At 43.0% G+C, this 25234-nt stretch overlaps 1 protein-coding gene across 1 annotated transcript in view; it reads right to left on the bottom strand.

Annotated features, from left to right (window-relative positions):
- The window catches only part of NXPH2 (neurexophilin 2), a 29429-nt gene extending 6639 nt beyond the window's left edge, over positions 1 to 22790 (bottom strand). Inside the window, exon 1 of the mRNA XM_015869245.3 lies at positions 22335 to 22790. Within this exon, the coding sequence (XP_015724731.2) occupies positions 22335 to 22388 (54 nt within the window). The 5' untranslated portion in view covers positions 22389 to 22790. The remainder of the gene's footprint in view (positions 1 to 22334) is intronic.
- Positions 22791 to 25234: the final 2444 nt, after the last annotated feature.

Raw genomic sequence — 25234 nt, 5'->3', positions numbered from 1 at the left:
CCTAGTTGGCCACTGGCTGGTGTTGCACTGAGTGTTTATCCTGCAGAAGAAGAGGAAGGGGTGGTAGGAGGGAGGTGGGACGCAGCAATGGTCACCTGTCCTGGGTTTCACCTGTGAGGAAATCTCATCCTGCGGAGTTACAGCAGACTCTGAGCTCTCCACTGGTCCCAGCCCTGATGATGCATAACAAGGGTTCAGACTCATGCCACTGCCATAGCTGCATAGGATGCTGACCACTTTGGCTTCTCCTGCTAATTTCAGCGTCTCGCTGCAACAATAGCACAGAATCACTGAGCAGCTTCACAAAAAACCTCCCTTTGAATGGGGGGAGAGAAGGAAGAGAGATAGCTCTGCTTTATCTGTTTGAAAATTCAACGATTTCAACACATTTATCAAATTTTAAATAATTTATGCCTTGACGGGCCTTATCAATTTTGCAAAGCACACGCATTAACCAGATACAATGATCTCATATTAGCTTTTTCAGCATCTTACACCAGAGCCCAGAAAGATTAATAAAAACTCAGACCATCATCAATTAAATGGAAAAAAACATAAAATTGTGTTCCATTATGGCCTTTTTTTTTCTGACGGGTTCTAATAATTCATCACAACAAGCTGAGTTTGAACTTTTCTGATTATTAAACACGTTTTTCCCAAAGGCAGAGGCCGTGATGAGTTTTATGGCAGCAGATGTGACTGCTGTCAGGAATGCTTCAAGGAATTTAGGAATTAAGCAACAATGTCTTCTTTTAGCAGGACTACATGAAAGAGATGTGTTTGTTCTGTCTCGTCACAGCCTCATTTTGCAGTATGTTATAGGCATATGTGCTGCAATTGTACTTTGTCTTTGAGATCAAGGAAAGCTGAAACAAGGCCCTTAATCTGGCTTAACCTGGGGTTTCTTCATGGCATGCTGCACCTGGGATAGGGCAGCCCTGTGTGTATGTAGGGAGTGGGACATGAAACTGGAAGAGTCCAGAGGAGGGCTGTGAAGATAGGGAAGGCCTAGAGGACAAGCTGTGTGAGGAGCTGCAGTCCCCAGGTTCATTGGGCTCAGAGCAGAGTAGCTGAGGAGAGCCCTCATGGCAGTACAGCACCTCTTGGTGTGGAGGGACAGCACTGAGCTCTGCTCCCTGTGACACCCAGGGCCATGTCAGGGGGTTGCAATTTGATAAGTCTTAAAGACTCGTGCAGCTTAGGTTACTTTCTTCCACTAAGGAAATGGGGACAGAAATCCCCTGTTCAGTAGCGAATAAAATTGGATTGCTTTAATAATTGTGCCCTGTCTCCTGTAGTTAACACCAAACTGACAAGCTGCTTTTATGGCAAGTTCCTCTTTCATTCTCGCTGCAGAAATACAGGGACTGAATGAAGCTGCTTTCCCGAGCACCATCTGAATGTGCTTTGCTGTTTTTCCTCCCAAGATCTGAAAGAAAAAATCTCTCTACACCTTTGTGCCCCTGAAGGCTGGAGAAAGTAACAGATAGAAGTCTTTAATAAGAATATGAGCCAACATCCGAATAACCTACTGACAAACAAATCAGTCTAAAACAAATGGCCCTACTGGGAGCGCTTCCAATTCAGTCTATGATTCCATTGCATATTTTTCAACCAAACAGATACTCCAACTTCAGTATCATGTTTTACAGAGAAAAAAAAAAAATCACTTGAAAATTTTCCGCTTTTTGTGAGGCAGCAAAACAATATTTCACTTAAAACAGCACTTCAATAAGGAAATGAATTTACGAGGAGGAAGAAGCAGAAGCAAAGACCGAAAGTCTGAAGCCTACAATTTGAAGCCTACAATTAATAATTCCTTTTCCTATAAATGATTTGGGGAAAGTATTTGCCATTTTTTCTCACAAGTCCTACCAGTAGTTTTAGCTTCAGCCTCAGCTGAAGAAATGGCCCATATATCTGTATCGCATTGATGTACCTTTATGCTGAAACAACAGAAAACTTGTTCTCAGAATTGCTTCTTCTCAACAAATGAGCACAAATTCCGTTGTTGAAGAATTCATGTTGTTCTACATGGGGCTTTTTCCTCATAGGGTTAACATACAGGTTTTTGAGATTAAAGAAACCAGGTACATTATTTGTCTGTAGGAAAAGGCATCTGGAGTTCAAGAGGCATCTGGATGAGGTGCTATCAGATATGGTCTAGCGGGTAGTAATGGTGATAGGAGGACAGTTGGACTAGATGAAGATAATAACTTGTAAGTCCTTTGTGATTCTATGATTCTAAAATAAGGCTCCTAATTTTGTCTAGCATTGATTAGATGCTGATATAGGTATTTCCAAGCAGTTTTTACCATCTAGGAGGCATCCAGCTCTTTTTGAAAGGTGGAGAAGTAATAGCAATGCAGGACATTAAATGAATGATCTGAAAAGCGGTGCTGTACCAAAATATCTAATTCAGTTTCAATAAGATATAGAGATCTTAGTTGAGATATATACATACACAGAGACATGAAATGGTCAAGAAGAATGTGTAGCTGATCCCGGGTCAAAGAAGGAAATGCTGTGGTACTGCTCTGAGCCACCTGACCTACTCGGCAGTGGCCTCAACTGTGTTAGAGCTGAACTGTCCTTCAGCAAATCAAGTAAAAAGGTCATTAAGTATCTGAAATACTAATGGAATAATCTCGCCAGATGGGCCTTCTGAGGAACTTCTGAAGTTAGATGGCTAAAAGCTGAAAATTTGACTTGAAAAATCAAAGTGTACTTTTTTCAAGAGGAGTCTCTAATCCTGGTAAGGGAGAAGATGAAAGGTGACCTGGACATGCAGGTTTCAGCCTCAATGGGCTGTCTCGTGGCCATCCCCATGTGTGCCAGGGATGTTTCTTTGAGCAGGTATCTTCCAGCAGATGCCCTCTCTCTGATCTGGCCTGGTAACATGCCTGAAGCAAACAGCACTAAGGACCAGGCCAATGTTAAGAAGAGAACACCACCAACACTGGACAGGCACAGTTGCTTAAAATCCCAGCTGTACTCCTGCAATCTCTTCAGTGCTGCGTTTCCCTGGTGCTATAGATGCATGTAACAGCTTATAGGACTGAGGCTTGTGCTTTAGGATGAATCTAGAGTCCCAACCAATATGTAGCTGTTTTTAGAAGGCATCTCTTTCACCTGGTGATCCTGTGAGGTGTCCCAGGTGCTTCCAATCTCCACCATCACACCAGATGCTGCTGCTTGACTGCTCACAGGACTAAAACCTATAAAAAGGTTCCCCTTAAACCATGCTAAAGTGGGAATGCTCTAACAGTTCCTTTGCTAGAACGACACTTGCTTGTTGGTCATCTGTTGAACTTTACAGTTAATGATTCTCTTTCCTGCTGATTTCTTTAATGCCTGGGAGATTTCTCTTTACCTTTGTTGAGATCAGTTCATTCAGATACCGATATGCATTGATGAGTACTGCTTGTTGAACCAGCAGTACCACTACTATGTTTCTGGCTGCAGGAAGACCCGCAGATGTTCCAGTTCCCCTGAAGGAGGAGGTTCCAAGGCACCTGGATAGAGGTAGGTGTGTTAAGGATGCTTGGGGGGAAGTGTTTCAAGAGTCATAGTCACCTAGTAAGACTATTTTATGCAGTGGGAAAAGTAGATAAATGGAAAAGTGCTGTGCCTGTTAGAAAGCAACCTGATTGTACTCGGGTTGTCATCTAGGTTTTGTCTGCCTTATAAATTTTAAATTAAAAATCAATTACAGAACAGCCCTTAATCTCCTCTTTGGAGTTGATTTATTTTTGGATGAGAACTCTGAAACCCAGCTGACCTCCTCCATGCTGAGCATGGCACAGAAAATAGTGATTTTCTATCTCACCACTCACGTGCCAGATTCAAATGTTTTACTGCATTGTGAGGAAGAGTTTTAATAATCTGGACAGATTAAAGGAATAAAAGCATGCTCCCGACAACTCAGAAACAGGGGGAAGCTGATTTCTAGCAGATTTCAAACTCCGTATTATAACAGCGCATAAGAGATGATTAACAAAGAAAAATATTACAGTTATCTACTCCCTTTGAGAGCCTAACTAATGAACCTCCAACAGCTGCTGTTGAAAAATCAGGAGCACTATCACTATCAATTTCAAGACAAAGCACAGCTGACAGATGTTTGAAGTGATAAATCAGGCTGCGCAAGGATTAAAATAACAAGCCCCAAATGGCCTTTAAAAGACAAAGGTGCTGCAGCAAACTATTTTCAGCCACTCTGGATACTGTCGAAAGTTAGATCGCTGATACAATTATCTCGCAACACAGTAATGGCCAAAGTAATACGTTATGAAAAACCTAACAATGGCAATACTGGAGCCAAGTTTTTGAAAAGAACAGGTTTTATATTCATTTGCGCTTTTAATGGCAGGGCTGAGAACGCTGTGCTGCCATGAATATTACTTCTGGGAATGAGTTATGAACAGCGTGCGCTGGGCTGAAGCATAAAATGTAACTGAATTGCATTCTTGTACATTTTAATTAATCCTATTTTAAAGCACGAAGTTGCATTTTAATGGGCAGTGAACACCATTATTTAAATAAGGCGTACGATTTTTCAGTTGCTTCACTGCAGGCTGGATTTCCTAACAAGCTGTCACTGAAGTGATAGAGATCATGAAAAGGGTTCATCACAGAATGGCTTGGGTTGGAAGGGACCCTAGAGATCATCCAGTTCACCCCCTGCCCATGGGCTCGTTGCCCCCAGCAGCTCAGGCTGCCCAGGGCTCATCCAGCCTGGCCTCAGGCAGCTCCAGGGATGGGGCACACGCAGCTCTGGGCAGCAGCGCAGGGCCTCACTACCCTCTGAGTAAGGAATTTATCCTAACATCTAACCTAAATATCCTGCCTTTTAGTTTAAAGCCATTCCCCCTTTTCCTATCATTATCACGCCACGTACTAAGTTGGTCCCTCTCTTGCTTTTAAGTTCTGTCAAGGTACTGTGTTCTTACAAACTCTGCTGCCTTTCATGGGAGACAACTATAGGGAGAGCAGAGCTCCAAAAATCAAAGTTTCTGAACTTGATTTCAGCTTTCACTGTTGTGTGCCTCTCATCAGAGGATACTTAACTCTCTGACACATTAGAGAGGGAACGTCCTATTCAGAGGACGCAAGCCAGGTGCTCTCCTGATGCCAGGCACTGGCTTCCCACAGCAGGATGGGGCTGCCTGGATGCCAGGAGGCTCTTAAGCCGTGCTGTGTGGCAGATTTACTGCAGTCTTCAGGCTGCAGGGGCCTGTGGTCTGAGCTCCTGGATGTGGGCAAAGCCCTGATGTGTGAGAGACCATGGGGGCTCTGTAAATTAAATTAAAATCTTTTCCCTTTTGAAACCACTTAGCATGAGGTAGCGCACAGGGGCACTTCCAGGTATTTTACTGCTGCCTACACGCAGGCATGCATGCTGCTTTCCTAAATGGCTTACTCTCTTAAAGATGAGAAAATCACAGACTGGCTCTGCCTCTTTATTAAGTCTGAAGGTGAAACAATATTGCCCTTTGGCCAACAGCAGTCAGCCCTGTCTGCAGCCACTGTTCTCTACGCAGCGGGATGGAAATACCAACTTACATTGTAAGGTCCTGTTTAAACCCAGTGTTAACCCCTTTTAATTTAGGCAGGCATCTTTTGTGTCCCTAAGAAAAGGAAATACAGAATTCCTTTCAGCCTGAAATTGTCTGTGCTTTGGAGACTTGGGGAACAGTTAGGGATTAGTTGGTCAAATCCTTTCTAAATGAAAACCTTCCTAAAACAGAAATGTTCTCCTTAAGCTTTTTTTTTTTCTCTGTAGTTACTGATCGATCTAACAACTCAACTTTATGGATTAATTTTGAAAACAAAGAATTGCTTCCGTTTGAGATCACTGCAAGTACATGAGAAGTTAATTCCAAAAGGAAATGGATGTTTTGAGACTCTTAAAGCATGGTGTGGTCCAAATGTGAAAGCCAGGTTGCCAAGTGATTATTATTATTTTTTTTAATGGGGTTTCACTAGAAGTGCTTTTATTATCTGCCCTGTGCCTGGAGGTAACCAATTCATGCTCACCAAACAGAGAAGAGCTGAGGTTGATACCCAGTTTGACTGGAAGAATCTCTCAGTGCACGTCTGGCTCACTGCTGCTCAGGGATTTACAGAGGGGCTGAATGGCTCAGATCTTTGTGCGTGCCCTGTCAGAACACAGAAAGGATCTGAAGAGAGGACAGCTTACATCAGAGATCAAGTTATGATCTACTGCAATAGGTGTTAATACAAAGTGATGCAATTTGCATATAAAAATGTAAGTTCAAACCTGTTCACTCCATGTATATCTGTATCAAACAGAAAGGGAATAATTTTGGTGCATCTTTACAGCTTTCAGTCTTTCTTTTACTGTCAATTATTGTGCATACAACCCCAAACATTAATTTGGCCTCATCACAAGATGCAATCAAAGTATTTCTATTAGCATACGTGGAATAACACTTCCAGGTTGAATAAAAGAACAAGGCTGGCAGGGTGCTTTCAGTTGGTGAAGCAAGTAGTAAAGGCAGACAAAACCCCCGCTGGCAGAGTGGGGCTGGGGGAGATGGGACTCTAGCACAGAGCTTTCAAGGCACACACATCTAAAATGTATAGACTAGAAAATGTACAATCCCAGAAAGAAGCTAGCAGGAAGCATTCTCTTCATATGCATACTAAGGGTGTTTTGAGGTAAGGCTATAAAAACGCATAACCTTAAAAAGTCTTCCCGTTTTACCATGAATAATGCAAATAAGAATGTGTATTTCAGTGGATGTGTTCTAAAAATCAATGTTTCTATATGCGCTGTTTCCCGAACCTTTGACTGCAGAACCTCAGCAGGCCTGAATATGAATTCAGTTTGGATAAACATTCAGTGAGCAATCTCGCCTCTGTTGACTTTGTTGACTCCACTCAGCAGCATTATTATTTTGCCCAAAAAGTTTAGATGATGTCTGCATTATCCATGATTCCATGTTAAAACTCCTGCCATTCTCCTAACTTATCCTGGTCTTGACAGTGCATAGTAACCAAGTACCTCTTTGGCAAAACAGTGTTTAAATTTCTTTAGGGATTTTACTTTTCTGGTTGATCGTAGCCTTGCTCTCTTGGGCAGATAATGAGTTTGCTTCCAATTTGCTTTCCAGAATCCATAAGTACAAACAAGCCTTGCAGGTCACTGCTTAGTTCAGTTCCTGAGTAAAAGGGTTCAATGTGAAACAAAGCCTTTCACATTTAGTAGCCATATTCTGAATCTGTATACAAAGCCCTACCAAAATTTATGAATGTGTTTGGGACTGAGACTATTCACACTCAAAAACTGAACAAACTATGGCTGGGAAGGCCAGCTTTTAAAGGAGGATATGAGATCTGATCAGCACAAGGTAGAAGAGCTGATGTGTAAGTAGCCAGGCTTTACAGAGGCACGTGTTACTTCTTGTTTTTAATGCATCTTTACATACACATTATGGAGATCAGAGAAGGAAAGAAATCTAACTGCTGCCTAAACCAAAGCTGGTAATAAGCATAAGACAGCCAAAAAAGCAACTCGTGTAAATGTTTTAAATAGCTTCTACTGCGTACAAAAGGTGGTTCTACAGGGACTGCGAGTAATCCCTTGTATTAAAATTGAATGTGCTGCCTTAGTTGATCAATTACAAAGATTTTTTTTTTAAAAGTCTATAAATATGTATGTGCATGACTGAACCAGTAATAAAAACGTGACTCTACAAATCTCTGAGTCTCCGTGCTCGGGTCAATAAACTGCTACATCAAATAACATTACAAGTCCTGATCTCTGTGATGTGCTGGCTGGCAGCAATGAACCCTTTCAGGAATGGCTGCTTTGTCTGTCTACCTGCATAGAGTGAATAAATTGCAAACCCAGTCTGGATGGGAGGCAGGAAGAGAGCTCACAGGTGTTCTCTCTAAATGGGACTGCAGCTTTCCTGGCCATTCCTGAAAGGGTTCATCACTGCCAGCTGATACTTCAACAAGATCAGGACTTGTAACTTTATTTGATGTAGTACGGTTTATTGACCTGAGTGTGAAGACTTGGAGGTTTGTAAAGTGGCATTTTAAACACTGTGTCGTGGGAATTCCCTCACTGCACGTTGTGAGTGAAAGTGTTCAGCCATGTACACGCAACACAGAGAAAGCAGATGGTTTGGAAGAACATAGGTACTGGAAAGTCAAAGTTTGTAGCTCTACATTTAGAGATGTGTGATCATTTCAAGGGCAAATTATAACACCAGGTAGTACTCTGCTGCAGAAGGCCAAGCACGTCCTTGGTTTTAATTATTTCTATTTATATTATTTATGTTATGTGATAAATGACTGAACAAGAAATATATGCATTTATTGCTACAAACATGGCTTCAACCGTGCAGCTCTTATATTTTTGCTGTATGGCTGATATTGTAATTAAACCTTGGTATACGCTTTGGGAATTTTTTAAGTCTTCTGAGCTGTGCTGCACGAAGTACTTCTTACAGAACCATTCCTTTTCTCGTTCCCTTCATGTTTACATTATTCATATAGCAGACAGAGGGAATCAAATCGCACAGCCTACAAAAAGAGTGAAAAACAGAGCCTCGCTTGCTCCCAGTAGTAAAGAAATGTAGCGTTAAGACTTGAAACTCATTTCCAATTTTCTGTGCTCGTAGCACATTCTCTAAACAGAGCATTATCTCACACGCCAGATGTGCAGCAGTATCTAGGTGCAACAGGGTGCGATAAGTATGGAATTTCAGCCTTATTTCTTCTTTTATGCTTCAAGTCAAATCCTTACTCTGATTTTAATTTAGGTTTTTTGTGTGGGGTTTTTTTTTGGGGGGGTGGGGTGGGAGAGTAATAGGGAATTTGGCGTTCAATTACAGGAATGGAATAAGAATAATCATCTGGCACAGAGAGTAACTTGAGTTAAAAACACAGGAGAAATCCACATCCAAACCTCTTGTTTTATTTAAATTGGTGTAAAATTAGAGGACAGAAACAACTTATGCTGATGTGATTAATTCCACTTAAGGGGAATTTGGCCCCAAGACAGCAGTCTCTTGGCTAACACAATAAACTCCATTTGGAACTAAAGTAAAGCGGGGGATCCCGAAAGTTACTTGAGTTGCCGTCAAACGATACTCTGAAAATACTATTTGGATAGTAAGTAATCTGAACATAAATAGCTCACTTGTTTTTGTGTTACTAAGAGGTGCATCGATAACAAAAACAATTACTGCTCTATCACAGCTGAGCAGTGGTAACCTCATAAAGCAATCAGATGGTGTTGCGAGAGCATGTTTCTCATGTGTAAGCAGTGGCAGGAGAGGAAATAAAACTTAGCACCAGGCTGAATATGAAAACTTAGATGCTGCATGCTAATTTTCTGGTATGTTAATAGCATTTGGGAGTTGGAAAGTGGGAGTTTCAGCTCAAGGGAAAAGTGAGACCACAGTGGGGGAAAACCTGCTTTATTCTTCAAGGCACATTTTGTCCTGCTGTTTCTCAAGGAAGGTTCCTTTATCTGCACTAAGTCATCGAGTGCTTTTTGAGTTCAAAGGAAACTTCTTGCTGGTTTCTGTGGGCTTTGACTGGGGCTTGGAGTCTGAACATCAGTGTGGTGCTGAGCAGCACCGTAAAATGCGGAGGAGGCTTCTTTGAGTGTTGAAAAGGTTCAGTTCCTTGCAGGATCAAATGGCTGCACACCTTTAAAGAAGCTGAGCATGCTAAGCAGTGCTTCCAGTCATCCACAGATGAATGAGCTAATTATTATTATTATTTTTTGCCCTGGTATGCTGCGTAGTCAAATTAAGTTGCTAAGCCAATCACACTGAAATGAATCAACCATATTGTTACACAATTCTTTTTAATAAACAGAGATATCATTATATGAAGTAGGTTTTAAGGGTGCCAGATGCTCCTGAACAGGGAGTCTAATTTATATCATTGATTTCAAGAAGCAGCCCATTCATGTGTGATAGCTGTTATCTAAGTTTAAAGTATCTCATACGTAAATGAGAACACAGATGAGCTAAATACGGACCTTATTTAATTCCCCATCACAAAATCACACAGAACTGATGTCCAAAACATCGAATAAATGGCTTTGCTGAGATTGCTTCTTTTAAGGCAATTAATAGGATCGCAACAGAAAAGGAAGGCAAAAATACCCTCTCAGAATTACTGCACCCAATGCTTAGAAAAAATACTTGACCTTGAGAAAGAACTGTTTTGCTGAAGAAAAGATATGCAGGAATGTTACCTCTCCACAATGGGATGGGGATGAGCTAGGTTTTCTGCCTTGCTCCCAGAGCTCAGCACTCCAGGGGCGAGTGAGGCTGTGCTGGGCTTAGTGGCAGAGCAGGAAAGCAGAACAAGATGATGTGCTTTAGTTTTGATTAAAGCTTCAAGGATACTATTAGAAGAGATGGGAAGTGGAGATGATCCTTTCAAATACTGTCAGTGACGCAGGTTCCCTCTAGCCAGGAATAACCTTTACCCCTGAAAGATGAACTCCAGAAGAACAACATTTGGAGGCAAGGATGCTTTTTGTTGCTCCTCTGCCTACCATCAAAGTTTGTTCCTGTTTATTTAGGACCTCAACAAAATAGCCTTAGCTGTATATGTTTACTTGAGCAGGGATGATTGAGAGCTACCTCTCTGGAAAGAAGCTGAAGGAAAAACCCCTGCGGTTTCCATTTGGACATTAGAGGGTTGATGTGTTTTGCTGTCACGTTCTATTTTTAAATGCATGACACTGCACAGGTGTTCAGATTCCAAATCCTTCGCTAAATCTGTCATCTCTCAGCAGCCTGTCACTACATCAGCTAACAAACTAAGGGGGGAATGAGTTCCCGTATGGTAGAAAACTTCATAGTGGTTAACTATAATTCCTTTCCATCAGTGTCACTACACTTGATCAATTTTCAGGTGTTATAATTGCTTTGAGGTTCATTTGTCTCTCTAGAATGGCTCAATTTAATAATTTATCTACAAACCCTTAATATGTAGGACACTAACGTGATTAAAAATGCAAATCATTTTTACAGGAGCAAAAGTTGTTAGTCTGACTCAAAGCATCAGCTGGCAGTTTTACCTCTGAGCTTGCTATCCATAATACACCAGCTGATTTCAGAAAGATGAGATCTATGGATAATCACAAATCACCTCCCTGTGTCTGCCTTAAGCAGCCATTGTATTTCTACCTGTGGGTATAGTTACATGTAATACAGCTAAGAATGCAATAATCAGTGCTTTAGGCAAGCTGGTCCTAAGTTTCTACTCCAAAAGGTGTCTGAGCCAACTAATGTTGATCTTTAATTTTTTTGTTGAATCTTTGCTGATGAAGGCTTTAGAGAAAGGTGTACTGTGTTGAAACTATACAGGTACAGAGGGAAAAAAGGGAGGACTCTAGAGTCACAAGAGTACAGTTTCTCCCTGGATCATCCTCCTCCTAAAGTGGCATACCTGATGCTCAGAAGCAAACATGCTTCTAACTCTGCATGCCTATCTGCTGCAGCAACATTGGAAGACTGAATTTGAGTCTTGGAAGTCTTAGGTCTCCCTAGAGAAACTTTCAGTGGGATCATCTTGTTCTTCTAGCTCAACTGGAGAAAAGAAAGATGAACAGCAACTGTTCCTTCACAGCAGATTCTTTAAATTTTGGCTCAATGATCATTTAGTATTCACCACTAAACAACAGCAGTGGTGCAAGTATCAGTGATACACTGAATATAGTGTGATACAGTGTAGGCAGGGCAGTAGATTAATTTGATTCTTCTAAATCTAAGAGCATCTTAGGTAATATACTTTGAGCATAGTCACATCTAAGTAATTCAAGTCTCCTGAAACATTCATTCTATTTCCTACAAAACTGTTACCATCAGTAGAAGAGAACAGAGCCAGGGATCCCCTAAGCAATCTCAGCACAAGCAGACTGTGAGGTTGGATGGGTGAGCTCATGCTGAGCAAGCTGGCTGATGTTCCTACAAGACTGTTCTCTATCAACTTTGAAAGGGTTTGGAGACTGGGAGAGGTCCCCAGATGCAGAGAAAAGCAAATGTAGTTACTGCTTTCAAAAAAGGCTAAGGGCAATATGGGGGATTACCAGCTGCTAAGACTCCATTCAGCCCCTGGAGAAATCAGGGAGCAAATCCTCTCAAAAGTCCTATCCGGGTACATGAAGGGGAAGATGATGACTGGGAATAGCCAGTCAGATTTACTGTGGATTTTCTAAATTTACCATGCTTGACTAAACTGACTGTCAAACATTTATCAGAAGACTTGATCTGTGGGTGCAGGGGGAGCAGAGGAATGCCCTCTGCTTTGAGTAGCAAGGGATGTCACAGCCTAGGTGAGCAGGCTGCCCCTTGGATGAGAGAGTGTCTGTCCTTGGGCTCAGAAGTAGTGACTAGTAGGTCTTACTTGTACTGGAGGTCAGTAACAAATGGTGTCCCAGTCTCCTGTAAGACTGGACACAGTATTCACAGAGGGATTCTCTAGGTTTCAGCTTTCCTAATAGTAATTGTTACTGGAAAATTCTGAGATAGATTGTCATAAAGCACGGTATAAACAAAAAAAAAATCAGAATTACCAAATAAGATAAATGATGTTTGTTGCTTCAAACTTATTTATAAAGTTACTCTCAAACTACGCTGATTGAAGTTGTCAAAATGGAAGAATCTGAAGGAGGGATTTCAGTCTGACAGACACTGATGGATGCTGAGTGTGTATGTTGACTTCACTCTGTTCACATTCATAGTGTCTGCATCCACACCAGTGATGAAATAAAACTGGAAGGATGGGCTTCCTTCAGTAGGTTAAATAAGCATGGCCAGCAGAAGAGGTTCTGTCACCTCATCCTCCCACTCAGACTTCACTGGAGAAATGCCTGTGCTAGAATGCTGCATATGGCCCATTTAGAAAACACATTTTCCTAGCAGCTTTATTTCTTAAACATGGTGACTCGCAGTTGATTTTGTCATGTATAGGCTTAGAATGGCAGTATATAAATTAATTTATACATCCCTTGAAACAAATAACAATACGAACTATGTGGTAGACTTAAAGGATAGCTTTCATCTTCTAACATCCAAGGACATTGCCTTGGACAAGGACACTTGTGCATATGCACATACATACACACTTTGTGTCATAGGAGGTTTGTCCTTGTTCAGTAATATAGCGAGGCACAGATTGTTTCACATTTAAGTTGTCTGGAATGAAGTGCACTTCTTGAATATATGGCTAAGGCCAGTGCTCAAAAGCATTTTGAAGAAAACAAAGGTTTCAGGCTTTTCCATTTTTGGGGGGAGCTGATAGACTTCAAAATCTCCCAGTACAGACACGATTAACGCCATGTGAGAGAAGAATTTATCTTAAAAGCTAACTTTTGAGAACTGCATTTATATTTCACAAGGCTGGAAAAGGATTCATTGTGATCGACTGTCTTCATCTATCATCCTACACAGCAATGCAGCATTGCAGACCCCATCCCTTCCAGCACTGTGATGTGCTGCAGAGAAGACCCAACCAGCTGGTCCTGAGATTGGGATTACAATCAGATTGGAAGAACAGAGACGTATATGCTTCACTGACTCGCATCAATCAGCTGCACTGGTTTATACAGAGAACAGCAGTAAGTGCAAAGACTTTTAATACGTATTTATAGGAGTGTAATTTATAAAAAGAACACAATTTAGTTAAAGCTGTAATGCATTAACTATTAAGCCTTTGCTGAGAGGAAAGAGACTGTTAAAATGCTTAAATACTCTTGCAGACACTGCTTAAAATTGACAAAGCTCAGCCTTAGAAAGGTTATTCTGTGTCTTATCCTCCAGGGTCAATAATTCTATACTTGAAGCCTTCTCTGAACTGATTTGTGTTTCCATACAGTCTATATTTCAGATGGGCATGCACCTTGATGTTCCAACAAAATTGATGAATTTCTCCCACACATTTATTGTTATTTCTGACTACCCAAAGAAAGAAATAGCACCTTGTCTAGCTCCTAATAGAAAGTTTATCTATTAAAGATGATGACTTGTATGAGAAACAGATTGTGGTGCCAGGTAAGAGGGCTATTTGACAGATACATTTCTTTCAGGAATAGGAAATTTGAAGTATTATCAGGTGTATATCAACAAAACACCTGATGAATTTTTACAGCATCTTTTAGCAGAAGCTGTTTTTACATATTGACAGCTATGAGAATTGGTGCTGGTTACAAAGAAATGTGTCCCTTGGGAGCTTGTGGCATATTTCCTTAACCAGAAATTAAGAGTCCGAGCAAAATATTTAGGTATGCAATCTGTTGACGTGTAATTCCTGCTGTTACTTTTCAGCCACCACCGTATTTTCTCTGAGCACTGATGTGTATTCAATCTGGTCCATAAAGCAGAAGGCTCTCTTGAAAAGCTTGCAGTGGAAGTAATGTTAGGGAGATTGCTAATGGTATTGTCTGGAAATGAGATCGTTCTCTCTGAGCTCTAAGCTGATCAAAGTGACTGTACTCCTCCTACCTTTTGCTATTGTGCTGTTCACTTGCACACAGTGCTGTCACATAGCTCACATCTTCAGAACAGACACACAGTGTACAGTGCCCCATTCTAACAGGCTCACTGCCGATGTCCACAGTAACACTGCCTAGACACAGTGTCCAGAGATGGATGAGAACATATGGTAGGAAAAGCATCACTGTTTGAAGCAGAAAAAAAAAAATAAATCTATCAATAGATCAGGAAAAAAGATGGGAGAAAAGTATGAGTTATTTAATTTCACCATGTTCAGACTGTTTTTACTCAAAAGAAAAGTTGGTGAAGAGAATTCAGAGAATGTTTTCTTCCTGAATCTATATCTGCCCATTTTCTTAGTTTGCAGAATTGCCAGATTCTCTAACAATCCCCTGTGCTCTGATGGCACCTTTTAACACCAACAAGCTGTGTTAACATAGACTAGGTCAGCACTGAAAATATTTGTACATTAAGTTGTTCTGTGAACGCCAATGGGGAAGCAATAAGGAAAAAGAAGACATAATTCACTTCAAACCCACATGATTGGTAAACAAAAGATCAATAGGGAAGTAAAACTTGGTGTGACTCACAGTTCTTTGAGGAAAAGATCCCTAGGAATAGGCAAATAATGCAGCCTTAAGCAAAATACATATCAGTAGTGATAGAAAACAGCTAAGCAGAACAGGCAGGAATTAAGAAAACTGTGCAGAATGTTAGGAAAAACTTACTAACAAATACAGTGCCATCAGTTGTGAAGCTTCCTAGGGGCTGTTGCAAGATCTTTCTAAACAAATGGAGGTAGAATATTGGGAAACATTCCACAGCAGCAATCCTGCATTACAGGAAGATATGGGGTACCTTATCCTGGCATCTGTCTGTCTTTTAAGGTAAATGAGAAAAGATCAGGGAGAGCCTGAGGCAGCAAACAAGTTTTTCAGAGGTCCATAAGGGTCCTAAACCTGTCATTTTTAAAAACACCCTGTAAGAACAATGACTCAAGCAGTCCTTATGTTTTAAGGATGAGAATTCCCTTCAGGTTGTTTTGGAGCATGCCTCACTGAGCAGCCCCCGGTCCACATTCTTGCTCAGATGAGGCTTTTTTCCATCAAGGATCCAGTCCACACTGTGGTTTTCACACACCTTGAGCTAAGGTCAAAGAGGAAAAAAAACTTGCAATGATTCTTGCAATGATTCTGCTGCCATGTCCTGGTACCACTGAGCCCTGTGTGCTGCTGTGTTTTAAGCCAAACAGCTTCGTATAACAAGGCTGCTGGACTAGAGTGAAAGGAAACATTCCTTGACGCCTAAAGAAGGGCTTCCAAGTTTCTAAAAGGCACGCTCCCTTCTTGGGGTGTCTCATCGGGTATTACACTTCCTTCTGTGCACCCTTGAATCCCATCTCAGGCACCATATGCAACCCGCAGGTGTTCAATTCAAAGCTGAGATATAGATCATCTCTGTGCTATCTTTATGTTACCTGGATTTTTCCAGAAATGTAAGGAAACGCCTGATCACTTAGTTATTCTCAAACTGAGAAAGTGAGCAAAAAAATCCTTTATTTGTCTAGGTTTCCTTGCCCCACTAAAATTGATTACTTCTTTTTCAGTTGAGTATTTTGAAGAGGAACCTGAACCAGATGAATTATGCAGCAGTCTGCGTTTTCATCAAAGGCGAGGAAAGATTAAAATGTCTTGTAGCCTCTACAGTAACAACCAAAACTCTGAAGTGCAGCTAACCCACAAAGTCCAAAGCAGGTTTGCTCTGGCTTTTAGGCTCATTTCTCTTTTGAGTGTTATTTTAAGCCATTTCCTATGGAAATCAAGCTGACTATGATGCCGTTGCCTGTCAGCTATATGTCAGTCTCTCTCTAATAACTGTTCATCCATTCTGTGCACTTCAGCTAGATCCAAAAGACTTGCTGACCTCCAAGATAATTAGATTTCTATTTAATAGCTGTAGTGGGTAAGACAAATCTGGACATAGTGCACATTCTTTGTAGAAGAGGCTTATTAATACCTGTTCACAGACCAGTTTATCTCAACACCGACATCCTTCAGGGCATTTAGGGAGTATCACTGGTATAGGACAGGCCAGTTAAAGTGACAACAGGTTTGCATTTTCAGGACTACAGTTTTACTTTCTAAATAGTACAAAACTACATTTCCTTTACATTTATCAGCTAATTGGCATCCGTGAAAAGGAGTCTAGTTGTTGGTTGGAACTGGGCAAGGCAATCCAATTCATCAAAACTAAAGATATGAAAACTGTTACATAGCGATTTTGCCACATTAATAACATTAATCTTGTTACTCCACCAGAAAAAAACAATCTGTTATTCATTGGAAGAATATTGTACACATCAAGGAAGGGAAAACTAATTCCATGACTACTGTAAGCTACATAAAGGTTCAGCAGTGAGGTCTTGCATGCAGCTCCAGTGGTACCACAGCATCCATCTCAGCCCAACAAGTTTATCATCAGCCTTTTTCATGCTTTGAGTGGTTATAATATTGAGAGTAGCCAATGGCAAAAAATCCATCCATTTTTAAAGAAAGCAACATGCAATTTAGTTAGTGATTATTGTATATAACTGTTTCAATAATCTAAATTAAAGAGGACCAGCCTAACACACCAGATAACCCTTCAGAGGCTACAAAGGTAACATAATCTACTATGAATCTATCCACAAAGCTGACTGGCATTTTGTTAGTGTAATGAGTGGAAAACAACACAGGCTTCAGCCTTCTCCCCAACACACTGTTTGCCCAAGAAACTGAAGAACTGGGTTTTACTCCTCCCTTACTTCACATGATACCCCTCCCCAGATGTTCCCATCTCTAGCCAATTGAGTCAGATTCAGCATCTCTTTTCAGCTGCTGTGCTACTTTCTCCTTTAAAAATAAACCAAGTGACAACAAACAAACAAACAAAAACAGAAGCAGTGGTTTCTGCCTTCTATGGTTAAGGCTGAGCAACACACTCAGTAGTAATAGCTACATCTGTAGGCCTCTGGGACATCACTGGCCATAAGACCCCCTAAGCCTCACGGGGAACAGCAGTGCTATGTTTCCCATCACACACAATGAGAAACATAAGCATTCGGTTGATGCTTGAAAGCAGAAAAGAAACCAAGCAATCAGTTTTAGAGGAAAAAAGACACAGGGTCCCATATTTTTAGCATCCTGGGGTTGCTAAGCTTTGTGGTTCCCACTCTGTTTTCAAGAGAATCAAGCTGCAACAGCACCCATAGCTGCTCATGGAAACCAACAGGTCCTCACACATATGCAATCAAAGACACAGACCAAGCCAGAGAGCTCAAACCTTCCTTCCCTGCTTGGCCCCTACTGAAGGGCCTCTGGAAGCAACCCACACTCCCACAGCTTCTCCATGGGAAGAACAGTAGCAGAACAGCAGCATCACTGCTCTCACTGCAGAGCTTTGTGCCTGTCTGTCCCTCGCGTCCTGCAGTAATTGTTCAGGTTGTCTTTCTCTCTCATATTCATCTCCACAGCTGAGTCCTGCTGCTTCTTGTCTCCAGGAGAGCCTCTAGAACAGTCACCTTCACAGATCTTTATTTCCTCTTTCAGTACGTACTTGTTCCCTTGCCCTTCCACTTTCTGAAGTATGAACCACGATGCAACACTGGATGAACTTGAGGAGTATCAGAGAAAACCTGCGTGAGAAATATTAAACTATGGAAAAGGGCTTCTAATAGGGTGAAATGTATCTTTCATGGATTTACTCAGCACAAGTGATGCTCTGCTGGAAGCAGAACACAACACGTTTTTAAGGTCTGAAGTAAAGGCTGTTAAATCAAGATCAGGATGGATGCACAGTACTCATGTAAATGGGAACTTTCCTTGTGGTCTTGTGAAAAACTCAAGGGCAACATTTTTGCTTTGTATCAGGGCATATCAAAGCAGTGAATTAGAAACAAGCAGGCAAAAGTCAGAACTAGAGACAGTTGCAGAGCAAATGCACTGCCCTGTGAAGCACGCTCGCTTTTAGATAGTCACTTATCACAGCAGTGCAGTGATAAAGGCAACAGACCCTTCCCTTCTTGCTGCATTCGGTTTCACACACAGCGATCTGCCCTAAGCACCAGAATAGCTTGCTTGGTTTCTGCCAAAGCAACGGCCTTTACTTTTGGAACTCTATATTTGGCCATAAGCCACTGAACATCAAATAGCACAGACCCTTTCCTTATCACCACTATTTCCCTGAAGTGCCCAAGAATGACCACATCTTGTTCAGTACTTCTCAAGCTATCTTCAGCTTCAAACTTAGATTCCTCCACTTCGCTCCTTACGTTACTTCTAGTGCTTTGTTACAGAACAACAGGATGTGGGCATGCAGTGCCTACTGCACTGAGGGAAATGCCAAAATGCACCAAATGAAATGTGGGGCCAAATGGATTTCTTGACAAATTAAGAGGGCTGAAATTTCATCTGTGTGCTTTAAGATGACAGGAGGGGAACGCTCACATTTAGGAAACGGAGTTTGGGCATTTATGTGGTGGCTATTTCTGACTGTCACTACAAGGGCATGTAATACACAGCCAGTCTGCAAGGCGATGGGGGCAAAATACAAGCAGCCAGGAAGACACCTGTGTTCCTCACATCGCAGATGTATTTTAGATGGACGTGCACATTTATCTCACTTTTCAAGCTATTTCTGCTTATGAAGTGTTGTCTGGTATTACAGCACAGTACGAATGTTCTACTGCAGTTGTTGAGAGCTTTTAACTGCTAAATACTCTGTAAAAATGTTTGGCTTTATTGAGAAACAAAATGATTTTCATCACATGTAAAAATGGCATCCTTTTAAAAGTCCAAAACAAAGCGTCACCGAATTTCACATAAATGTGATGCTGTACTTCATTCGAAGGTGGAGAAAAATCTTAAGATAATCTACTTTGTTGTTGTTGTTTTGTTACCTATACAAACAAAATGCTTGTAAAATAATCACCTTTTTAGGTTTATAACGTGGCAACAGCTCTGCCCACCTGTTGGTGATGGAAGAGGATACTTGCTAGGACTGCTGACACACCTTCAGCTGTGGGCACTGGAACATGCTGCTGTAATCCGTTGTTAATTTGAGGCTGCACGGCCACAGGAATACATAATCATTGGGGGTGTCTGATCACCCCACAGAAGCGCAGGTCCTGATGTCAGTGTGTGCCTCGCCATGACAGCTGTCTGGAGATGCAGCAGACTGGATGTCAAGCCTGCATACAGCCTCTCTTATGTCCACCCCCACACACATCTTCCTCTCTTTCTCAAAGGGAGAAGTCTCGTACATCTTTCAATACTTGAAGGGAACCTACACCCAGGAGGGGAGTAAACTCTTTGAAAGGGCTGACAATAGCAGGACTAGGGGAAATGGATCCAAGTTGAAGGAGGGAAGATTTAGGTTGGATGTTAGGGGGAAGTTCTTTACTAGGAGAGTGGTTAGACTCTGGAACAGGCTGCCCAGGGAGGTTGTGGATGCCCCGTCCTTGGAGGTGTTCAAGGCCAGGTTGGACGGGGCCCTGGGCAACTTGATCTAATAAATGTGTATGTTTGGTGGCCCTGCTCGGCAGGGGGGTTGGAACTACAAGATCCTTGAGGTCTCTTCCAATCCGGGTCATTCTGTGATTCTGTGACCCTATATAAGCTATGCTATAGAAACATGATATTTTAACTGTGAAAATCAATAAAGCAGGAAGAAAATACCAAATACTATTGTTAATACAGCCTATTCCTGACAAGAACTCTTCAAAATGAAAATTACCTAATATCTCAGTCTTTTCAATCTCCAATATACAGAACTCCTTCATTTACACAGAGATAATTAACAGAGCATCGAGCAATTACGGACAAATGAAGTTTGATGACAATTAATGGTAAAATACCTACTGGTGACAACACATGATAAACATTTTTGATCTTCTTATCAATAGTGAATATACTGACTGAGCACTGCAAGTTACTGTTGCGCCCTATGCAGCCAGCACAAGGTAAATCTGTCTTAAACTGAATGCTTTTGTACAGTTGGCACCGCCAACTAACACAACATGCATCCCCACGACTTAGTGTATGCAAAGTAGTTAAAAGAAATACATACATATGTGCTCATTTGCATGTTGGCACACTGTCTATTAGTTAAAAAGTAACCCAGGAAAGCAAAATTGAGTACACAAAAATGGACCCAATGATGATACACAACCCAACCCATGTTAAGAGTATGAAATGTCAACTTCTAATTGAATTATACTGGTTATTGTGCGCATGGAGTCACCTAACTCTGTGTTCAGATTTGCAGGGAGATCATCTGCCATCACCTACAGCATCTCTCACATCTGAGAAGTTGTACTCTGCAGCTGCGTGTCTTTAGAAAGTGGATACGTAGATAACACCCTTCTGTGTTTGAAAGCCAAGCAAGTGTAAAGCTTAATTAGAAAAAATATAAAGTACTTCTGGATTCGTTAATACTTAAAAGTAGGGACACCAAACTACTTTGCATCATAGCATCTCTGTTCGCATTTAAAGAACAAGATTGTGAACCAGTGAGCATGTGATGGTAGCAGTTCTAGGTTATTGTAGCGCTGCTGTATTACAAGATGGAAAGCCTCTTTTGTTTTCTCCATTGGCTGTAATACGGGGCTTCCTGCACTGCATTAATATTAAGCACATTGTCGGGTTAAAAGCCAGTGTCGGGGATGAGCATCACCACTGCCTGCCTGCTGCGAGGGCTGAGCAGCCCCCTGGAGCCATCAGCACCCTGAGCGCAGTGCAGAGAACAAAGAACACACCGAGACCCGCGTTCTGTGCATTACACACCACTGTTCACCCTCAATTTATAAGGAGCTGTAGATTTAACCAGAGGTTGCCCCGATGTTCTGGTAACAGCGTGCTGAAACGTATTCACACCAGTTTTCCATAAGAGATGACCATTAAAAAGCAGACCCTAAAACGTCTCGCAAAGCAAAACGAGAATGAGATTTTACGTTCACAACTAACCCAACACGGGCAATAAAAGTGGCTCTGTAACTTTGCGGCTGAAGGCGGCAGAAAGGGAAGAAGGCTCCCGGGAGATGTGCGATGTCTATTGAGACAGCAACTTCTGCACCGCTCTCTGCCTTCACTTCAAGAGCGCGGCGACTTCCTAACGCCGTGCCACGACACCAAACGCTGTCGCCGAGAGTTTGAATGAATCCCTTTGACAGACGTTTCATAAACGTGCGGTGTTTGATGGGGTGCCGTTACCGAGTCCCCCTCTGCCCGCCCGCCGTTCACCGCTCCATCCTGCTGCGCCAGCACCGCGCCGCTGTGGGCGCACAGAGCGATGCCAAACCGGTACGGGACCGGGCAGCGGCTCCCCTAGAAACGAATCCCACCCGCTCACACCGTAAGGTTAGAATCCGGCTGTTTAATCCCTTCAAGGTTTATTACACACAGCCGCAAACTTTCAGATGAAGGTAAAAAGAGGCACAAGTTGTGCAAGGACGGGTGCGCTGAGCCAGCGCCTGAAATAAATAACTTCGAAACGATGTTACACCTTCTGACAATGAAGATCTCGAACTCTCGCTAACACGACATCGCTGTTTGTAACATTGGGCATGAGAATTAACAGAACGGAGAGCGTTCCGCTGCCCGCACGGCTCCGAGCGGTTCCTTCTCCCCCTTCTCGCTCCCAACCCCTCCAGCCGCCCGCCCCGCATCCCGCAGAACCCGAATTAGCCTAAAACCCATCGAGCCCCGCCGGCGCGCACCGACCCACGGCCCCAACTGCTCCCACCCCTCCGGGCAACGTCGCCCGACCCCCAAAGTTGGTCTCGGTGCTCGGGGCACTTACGATCCGAAGGACGCCCTGGAGCACGACGAGCGGCAGCGGCTGCAGGTGCACCATGCTGGCTGCCGTCTACGAGGCGAATCCCTTCGCGCCGGCCTCGCGCATCTCCGCTCCGGGGAGGGGGGGAGAGGGAGGAGGGGGGAGGCAGGACGGAGCGGGGGGACGCGCTGTCCCTTCACAGGGCTCGGGCGGGCGGCGGAGAGCCCCCAGCACTGCCCCGCCGCTCCGCACCGCACCGCTCGGCTCCGCGTGCGGCCATGGCGGGCGGGTGGGAATGGGGGGGTGGGGGGAGAGGGAGGAGGAGGGAAGGAGGCGGCCGCAACGCAGAGTCCGGGTTGCGGAGCCCCGCTCTGAGTCCGGCGGAGAACCGGAGCGGGGCGGGCGGGGTGGGGTGGGGTGGGGCCGGGCGTTGAGGTGGCCCCGCTGCCCCGGGAGGGGACGGTCCTTCCCGGCAAGTTTAAAGCCGAGGCGCAGCGGCCGCCCCCTCCATCCCTCCGAGTTGCTGGGGCGGTCCGTGTCCCCGCAGCCCGCCCTGACCTCGCACCCCACGCTGGGGTGGAAGGAGAGGCTTGCAAAGCGTCCCACCCGATGGATGTGTGGATCAGACCCCCCAGCCGTGCGAGGTGGAGCCGCACTGGAGCCGAGAGATTTCAGTTTTCAAACCCTGCCTGTTATTCACAGGTTAGTTTCCTCATCCTTGAGGCTCCGTCCTATCTTGTCTACCACACTCGTGTTCAGCTTACACTTCCAACAGCCCTGTGTCTTCAGGTTTTAAAACGCTCGGCGGTGTTAAGAGGTTGGAAAAGATCTCTCAGATCCCTGAGTCCATCCCCAGCCCACCCCACTATTCCCCCTCAGTGCCACAGCTCCTGAACCCCTCCAGGGATGGTGACTCTGCCACCTACCAGGGCAGCCCCTGCCACTGCATCGCTGCTCTTTCCGAGATGACTTTTCTAATTCCCCTATTTAAATCGAGGAAAACCTACATCTAAAATGTACAGCTCTAAGATGGAAACTAAATCTAAAAGGAACTACCCAAAGACGGGCTAATGTGCATCAGACACAGGAGACTGAGAGAAATACCCAAACCAGCGATGCTCACCCAATCAGTACATGAAGGCTGCTCCAAAAGTAATGCCTCCTATTTTCTGTCCTTGGCCTGTGGTATGGCAGGCAGATGTTGGGGGTGTAGCAGTAGAGGCTGAACCTTCCCACCAATATTCTGTGCTATTTTGTTGCTGTGCCACAGACGGCAGCAAAAGGGCAGACGGACAGAGTGGTGTCTGACATGCAAGTGTGTATGGAGCGAAGTTATACCACTGAGTTCTTCCAAGTGGAAAAAATGGCACCCAGTGACATTCAATGAATGACTCCTGAATGTTTATGGAAACCAACCAGTGGATGTAAGTACATTGAGGGGTGCTTGGTGTGTTTCAGCAGTGACAACTGTGGCAGTGGGTCACCTCCACTGTGGCAGGTTGTTATGAGCTTGTCATGCAGGCTCTCGTTCAACACTGGAAAGAATGCTGCATAGCTAATGGTGGTGGCTATGGAGCAAAGTAGTGTTTTGTAGCTGAAGATTTGCCCTATCAAACAGTGATATTGTGCTCTTTGTGTCTGGAGTGGTTTCCGTGGAATTAAACAGGAGACATTGCTTTTAGAGGGACCTGCGCACTTTAACATAGTTATACACATCGACTTTTTTAACGCTATCGAAAAGTTCAATAGTGTGTGTGACTGGAAGGATCCCTGGCTGCACACTCAGCTCTCCCTGCGTCCCGTGGCCGGTCTCGGCTCCCCGCAGCCCATGCAAACTCCTCGGGCGCTCTCTGCTGCTCGCAGTGCCTCACTGCCCGCAGAGCCGCTGCGAGGGCTTCGTTTCCTCGTGACGAATTGAATTATGCAGCGGGGTGAAAAGAGTATTATGCAATTAGACAGACTTACGGAGACTGAAGTCGGATGAAGTATTTAGATAGATTTTATTCTTTTTTTTATTATTTTAATGAAAAGTTGGGCTCTACAAATTCAAGGAAAGCTGAATTTCTGTAATTGGCTTTTAATGGAACAATAGCGTTTAAACTGAAGTACTGTAGTTCTATCCTATTAAATACAAACAGACTCGATTTAAATGACATTAACTTTGTCACACAAGCTATCAGAAGCTGGCCCTAAATCATACTTTTTCCAGATTAACCAGCCGCAAATGTTTGTAAAGCTCTTTGAAGATGAAAAGTACCATGCACAGTAAGTGATAAGTATTGTTATTTGTACTGCTTCCCAGAAAAGTCACAGCAGTGTTGGTTAAGAACGGGATGTAAGGCTGAGCTCTGCATTCCCTGCTTGGCTTTGGTTTCAAACATCATTTGAATGGGGAAGTGAAAATTTTCTGGTCTAATTTTAAGGCACAGTAACAAACAGTTGCTTAATCACAGGAAATAATATTTGCAGGAATTAATCCTGCTGTTCCATGAATGAATTGATGATACTACTGGAAAAAGTGAAATAAGAGCTTACGGTCCTCCTTCATCTGTTTTGAGACAGCGAAAAATACCTGTTTAACACATGTTCTGTAATGCTCATGCACAAAGTCAATAGGGATGTTTGTTCCTTTGTCAGGTTGTTTATAAGCACAAGTTCAGCCTGTAGTTAACACTGAACTCATCATCCATCATTCGACCCTAACTCAATTCTCATGTCCTCCACACTGATTTAAAACACTGGCTTTGACCATTGCTCTTGGTTCTCTATAAGGTGTGAACAGTTTCCCTGTGAAATAAAAAAACTCCTCAAATCAGGGCAAGCATTCAAATTTAGATACTAGTGGTCTTGTGGAATATTATTAATGTTTTTTTCTGGCTCTCTTGCAAATGCGTTCAGTGATACATGGTGTTATCCTATTTTCA

Source organism: Coturnix japonica, chromosome 7 (genome assembly GCF_054131305.1).
Source record: "Coturnix japonica strain WE chromosome 7, WE-NBRP24, whole genome shotgun sequence".
Lineage (NCBI taxonomy): Eukaryota > Metazoa > Chordata > Aves > Galliformes > Phasianidae > Coturnix > Coturnix japonica.
The sequence above is the reverse complement of the archived record's forward strand: the minus strand, read 5'-3'. Positions and strand labels throughout refer to the sequence as shown.